Genomic DNA, 6644 nt, shown 5'->3' with positions numbered 1-6644 from the left:
TTCACATTACAATCAACTACAATGCTTCACCAATATAAACATGGTTGTCAACAACTGGCTGTCAACAATTAAAAACAATATTTCTAAATAATAATATACAATAGTATTATTTTTTTCAAATGTTTCTTTATAGAATCCAAGATCTCTAGTCCACTTTTTATTTAACCTTTATTGAACTAAGCAAGTCAGTTAACAACAAATTCTTATTTTCAATGATGACCTAGGAACAGTGAGTTAACTGCCTTGTTTAGGGTCAGAACAACATATTTTTACCTTGTCAACTCAGGGATTCGATCCAGCAACCTTTCGGTTACTGGCCCAACGCTCTAACCACCAGGCTACCTGAAAGTACGTTGAAATTAAGTTGTTTAACTACAACTAAACGAATATTGGACGTCGGGCATAGTCTTCTTTTCAAAGACATTTTGCTAGGTGGGATAGTCCCAATGTCAAAACACAGTTTTAACGTGTCCAAATCAATAACAAATATGCAGAAACAGTTTGATATATTGAAAAACAAAACATAAAATGTGTTATATACACACACATCTGCCACAATAATCATATTACTTGTATTTATTTAAACAAGCTCCTTATAAACTACACAAGCACCAGAAACGCTGTTGTTTTGACAAGTAGCAATAAATCACTGATATCGATTAGGGGGGAAATCAGGTTGTACGTGATGTTGAATCTAACACAACAAAAAAAAACACATGGAAATGGCTGATATCTTTTACCTCACTGGTTAGAGGACAACCTGCAGAAGACAGTCAGCTACATTTTGGAGTGATGCATTTAAATTTAGGGGTCGCTAAACAAAGGAACGCAACACTTATTTGTCATCACTCATCGATATCACGTTGAAATCAATTGTGCGAGAGGAGGGATATGAGGTTGCACGTCCTGTTAAAACTAACAGCTCAAAGACCACACGGAATCTGGGAGTAATGTGTACATCACTGGTTAGAGGACAACTTGTAGAAAAAAGATTGCTACATTTTGAAGTGTTGCATTTTGATTCCAGTGGGTCACCAACGTGTTAATTGTAACACAACACAACTTTCAATTCAGAGCCTCGATTTTTCCCCTGAGGCTAATATCCATATCATGTTGAAATCAATAGAACAGGGGGCAAATGTTTAGGGTTCTACATTGTGACATTATTGAAATTCTCCTAGTACAATGTTAAAACATTCTACATTGTGACATCATGTGTGATGTGTGTGTGTTCTCTGGTGTTGTACCAGGCTGTTTGACTGAGTAAAACTCTTCCCACATTGATTACAGCTATAGGGTTTCTCTCCTGTGTGTGTTCTCTGGTGTGATATCAGGTTGCTTAGCTGAGTAAAACTCTTCCCACATTAATCACAGCTATATGGTTTCTCGCCTGTGTGTGTTCTCTGGTGTGATATCAGGATGCTTAGCTGAGTAAAACTCTTTCCACATTGATCACAGCTATACGGTTTCTCTCCTGTGTGTGTTCTCTGGTGTGATATCAGGCTGGTTGAATGACTAAAACTCTTACCACATTGAGTACAGCTAAAAGGTTTCTCTCCTGTGTGTGTTCTCTGGTGTATCTTCAGATGGCTATATTGAACAAAACTCTTCTCACATTGATCACAGCAGTAAGATTTCTCTCCTGTGTGGATTCCCTGATGAATTTTAATGCCTGATGAGGAGGTGAATCTCTTCCCAGAGTCAGAGCAGCAGTGAATTCTATACCCTGTGGATCTCTACGGGTGTTTCTTGAGGTGTTCTAATGTGGAGAGACTCTTCTCTGCCTCGTCAGCATCATGAGGTTGTTGAGGCTCCCCAGAGGACCCACGGTAGTCCTGTTTCTCCCCTGTGTGAACAACAAGTCAGACAGATGGTTTAAGGCCCACAACAGCGGAAATGCACTGTAAAAAGTGATGCCAACAGCGTAGCCATGATGTTGTACAACAATTGACGTCTGTAATGAATGAAATGATTATTTGACATTTGTCTTAAAATGAGCAAGAACAGTCATATTTTGTCTTGTTTTCACATTAGTAGTAACATCTAACCTTGTTGACTTGAAATAAGTTATTCATGTTGTTGCCCCTTTCTGTGTTTAATAAAATTGCGGCACGAGGGCGATGCAAATGCAATTTGGTTGTAGTAACTCCTTCCATGCTAATGAGGAAACCACTAGTTATGGATGTAGTATATCTGGTAATGAGGAAACCACTAGTTATGGATGTAGTATATCTGGTAATGAGGAAACCACTAGTTATGGATGTAGTATATCTGGTAATGAGGAAACCACTAGTTATGGATGTAGTATATCTGCTAATGAGGAAACCACTAGTTATGGATGTAGTATATCTGGTAATGAGGAAACCACTAGTTATGGATGTAGTATATCTGCTAATGAGGAAACCACTAGTTATGGATGTAGTATATCTGGTAATGAGGAAACCACTAGTTATGGATGTAGTATATCTGCTAATGAGGAAACCACTAATTATGGATGTAGTATATCTGGTAATGAGGAAACCACTAGTTATGGATGTAGTATATCTGCTAATGAGGAAACCACTAGTTATGGATATAGTATATCTGGATGTAGTATATCTGGTAATGAGGAAACCAGTAGTTATGGATGTAGTATATCTGGTAATGATGAAACCACTAGTTATGGATGTAGTGTATCTGGTTGTAGAAACTCCTCCCTGCTAATTAGGAAACCAGACACATCAGAACAAACTTCCTTTAGATGTTTTGGGGGAAACAATGTTCCTATGGTTACTGTTGTTACATGTTGTGAATGTTATCTAATGTGTTACTATGGTTACTGTTGTTCCATGTTGTGAATGTTATCCAATGTGTTACTATGGTTACTGTTGTTCCATGTTGTGTATGTTATCTAATGTGTTACTATGTGTTATAGCAGTATGGCCTAATAATTTGACATAAATTAACTTATGAATATTTTTGGTTGATACTTCAAGGAGTCTTACAAGTCAAAATCAGAAAGCCTAATGATCCTTGGTATAACCTTAAAACAGTACTATACTGGGGAAGCCCTTCATGTTGGAGGGTGTTTCTACAGTACTATACTGGGGAAGCCCTTCATGTTGGAGGGTGTTTCTACAGTACTATACTGGGGAAGCCCTTCATGTTGGAGGGTGTTTCTACAGTACTATACTGGGGAAGCCCTTTATGTTGGAGGGTGTTTCTACAGTACTATACTGGGGAAGCCCTTCATGTTGGAGGGTGTTTCTACAGTACTATACTGGGGAAGCCCTTCATGTTGGAGGGTGTTTCTACAGTACTATACTGGGGAAGCCCTTCATGTTGGAGGGTGTTTCTACAGTACTATACTGGGGAAGCCCTTCATGTTGGAGGGTGTTTCTACAGTACTATACTGGGGAAGCCCTTCATGTTGGAGGGTGTTTCTACAGTACTATACTGGGGAAGCCCTTCATGTTGGAGGGTGTTTCTACAGTACTATACTGGGGAAGCCCTTCATGTTGGAGGGTGTTTCTACAGTACTATACTGGGGAAGCCCTTCATGTTATTTAAACCTTCTTAAAACAATTCCATATAGCTTAGAAGGACCTCCCCCTCAGACAAGGCTTAGACTATAATGGGTTAAACTATCTAAACTTACATTACTCTGAGACTAGTTATCCTGGGATCTTACATTACTCTGAGACTAGTTATCCTGGGATCTTACATTACTCTGAGACTAGTTATCCTGGGATCTAACATTACTCTGAGACTAGTTATCATGGGGAATAGTTTTAATACATTTGCAAAAAATCTAAACCGGTTTTTGCTTTGGCATTATGGGTTATTTTGATGGCATTATGGGGTATTGTGATGGCATTATGGGGTATTGTGTGTAGATTGATGAGGATTTAAAAAAAGAATAATCAATTTTAGAATAAAGGGATGCACCGATATTACATTTTTGGCCAATATTTTCCTTGTCCCAAAAACGATACCGATAACAGATATTTAAAATTTTAGCGGCCTTTTAAGCATTCTAGTACAGTTAAAACGTTAACAAACACACACACACAGCGGTCTAAGTCACTGCATCTCAGTGCAAGAGGCGTCACTACAGTCCCTGGTTCCAATCCAGGCTGTATCACATCCGGCCGTGATTGGGAGTCCCACAGTAGTTGTCTGTTATTGGTGTAGAGAACAACAAAGGAGAGGGACCCACATGTGGATAGGAAGATTCAAATTATCATTATTACAAGAAAATATTCATTTAAAACCCAGGAATTTTACAACTTTAGCTCTCTAGGTCATGCCAGTAGGCTACAGTAGGTTGTAACTCTCTAGGTCATGCCAGTAGGTTACAGTAGGTTATATCTCTCTAGGTCATGCCAGTAGGTTACAGTAGGTTATATCTCTCTAGGTCATGCCAGTAGGTTACAGTAGGTTGTATCTCTCTAGGTCATGCCATTAGGCTACAGTAGGTTGTATCTCTCTAGGTCATGCCATTAGGCTACAGTAGGTTGTATCTCTCTAGGTCATGCCAGTAGGCTACAGTAGGTTGTAACTCTCTAGGTCATGCCATTAGGCTACAGTTGGTTGTATCCAAGTGGAAACAATTATCAACCCAATGTGGAAAGTGTCGAATTTAGTCAACAACAAAATGAATGGCCTATTTGCTACGTGAAGTTTACTTGATCTAACAGAAGTTTCGTAATGCTTAAGTTGTTATGTGGACACGTGACATATCGACAACTTTAAATAAAAACACTATAGGAGTTGTCTCCAGATCGCTATGCATATTCATGCTAGTAGCTTAGTATCTCTCTCCATTGAATACAGGCGGTTGACGACAACAACCCTCATAGAATATAAACAATAGATTACAACAATAAGACGCATCCACCAATCCAAAGAAAGGATAGGCGGGAGCTAGACAACCCGCAGTGCCGCTTTGTGGACAACGACTCCCCTTGTTTGGGCGGAGAGACATCTTGTCAGTATAACCATAATCTTTGGTGTTGCCAACCCAACTCTCGCATGGCACTATTTAGGGGCACTGTGTGCAGTAAATCATCACTACATGAAAATCACTACATGCCGTGTCCCTCAGCCTGCGGTCAGCAGATAGACCCTTCTCAAATATATATGTTAAGTCACTTTTTGGAAACGGAATGGAGAAAACAAGGGATATCTTGTTCTCTACGTCGTCTGATTCTACACCTATCAGTCATCATCCCAGGGCCCTCCGTTGAAGAGGTATTGACGAGCCAGCTCCGAATATCCAAAGTTAAAAACAAATTTAAGGCGGTACTTACTGGTGTTAATCAGATCGTCCATCTCCTCCTCTTCATCTTTCAATGTGACAGTAATCTCCCCTTCCTTCTTCACTCCAAAAACTGCATCCGCCTCTTTCTCTACCTCCTCCTCCTTCACTCTGAACGCTTCTTCCTCTTCTTTCACTGAAACGTCATTCTCTTCTTCTTTCACTGTAACAGCCTCACCCTCTACTTCTTGTTTTACTGTGACATCCTCTTCTTCCTTCTCCTCTTTCACAACAATGTTCTGCCACAGACCCTCTTTCTCCGTCCAGCAGACCCCCTCTTCTTTAACAGGAGGGGAGAAGCTTACTGATCTCATGTTCGGGGATGTTAGCTAGCTAGCTAGCTATCATTAGCGACTAGGCTAGTGCTAACTAAACCAGCCAGCTACTATAGCTGACTAATACAAAATAACGTAATATTAAATAGGTTAACAAGTAGATACGACAGAAGTGTGTCTAAAACACAGTAGCTAATATACATCGAAAGCGTATAAATAGCTTGAATCTTTCGGCTATGTTGGCTAGCAAGCTACCGAGGTGGTTGACGAGCTGTTTCTGAAGAACCGTCCACTAGAATATACGTCACGCTGGCAGCATCGCCTGAAAGACGCAGATCGCCGTCTGCTGACTGGAGTGGGAAACGCAGTTGAGGATCACAATTTATTTTCAGACAAAGAATATTTTAAATGGATTTAATTAAATAATACTATTATATTGAGACATACAAAGACAAGAATGTGTTGATCGATTAGTGCAAATAAAAAATGTTTACTACAGCACATTTAAGGCAGTTTCATTAAGTCAAACTAAATCTAAATAAGTAGCTAGCTACTGTAGGTCTATACTGCTCCTAAATGGTGTAACAATACATAATGTAGATGTATATAATGAAAAGACTAGGTCTATACTGCTCCTACATGGTGTAACAATACATCATGTAGATGTATATAATGAACAGACTAGGTCTATACTGCTACTACATGGTGTAACAATACAGCATGTAATTTTATTTATTTTTTATTTCACCTTTATTTAACCAGGTAGGCAAATTGAGAACACGTTCTCATTTACAATTGCGACCTGGCCAAGATAAAGCAAAGCAGTTTGACACATACAACAACACATAGTTACACATGGAGTAAAACAAACATACAGTCAATAATACAGTGAAAAATAAGTATATATACAATATGAGCAAGTGAGGTGAGATAAGGGATGTAAAGGCAATAAATAGGCCATGGAGGCGAACAAAATACAATATAGCAAGTAAAAAAAAAACACTGGAATGGTTGGTTTGCAGTGGAAGAAGGTGCAAAGTAGAGATAGAAATAATGGGGTGCAAAGGAGC

General features: G+C 39.2%; 1 protein-coding gene across 1 annotated transcript; it reads right to left on the bottom strand.

Moving 5' to 3' along the window:
• Positions 1–149: 149 nt before the first annotated feature.
• LOC129842393 (cyclic nucleotide-gated cation channel beta-1-like) lies at positions 150–5878 on the bottom strand. The gene is made up of 2 exons (XM_055910937.1): positions 5292–5878; positions 150–1846 (listed from the first exon to the last, which is right to left on the bottom strand). Exons 1-2 carry the CDS (start codon positions 5611–5613, stop codon positions 1737–1739), a joined length of 432 nt encoding a protein of 143 aa, XP_055766912.1. The 5' UTR covers positions 5614–5878; the 3' UTR covers positions 150–1736.
• Between the last annotated feature and the right edge of the window lie 766 nt (positions 5879–6644).

Source organism: Salvelinus fontinalis, unplaced genomic scaffold (assembly GCF_029448725.1).
Source record: "Salvelinus fontinalis isolate EN_2023a unplaced genomic scaffold, ASM2944872v1 scaffold_0036, whole genome shotgun sequence".
Classification (NCBI taxonomy): Eukaryota; Metazoa; Chordata; class Actinopteri; order Salmoniformes; family Salmonidae; genus Salvelinus; species Salvelinus fontinalis.
This window is presented reverse-complemented; position numbering and strand designations above follow the sequence as displayed.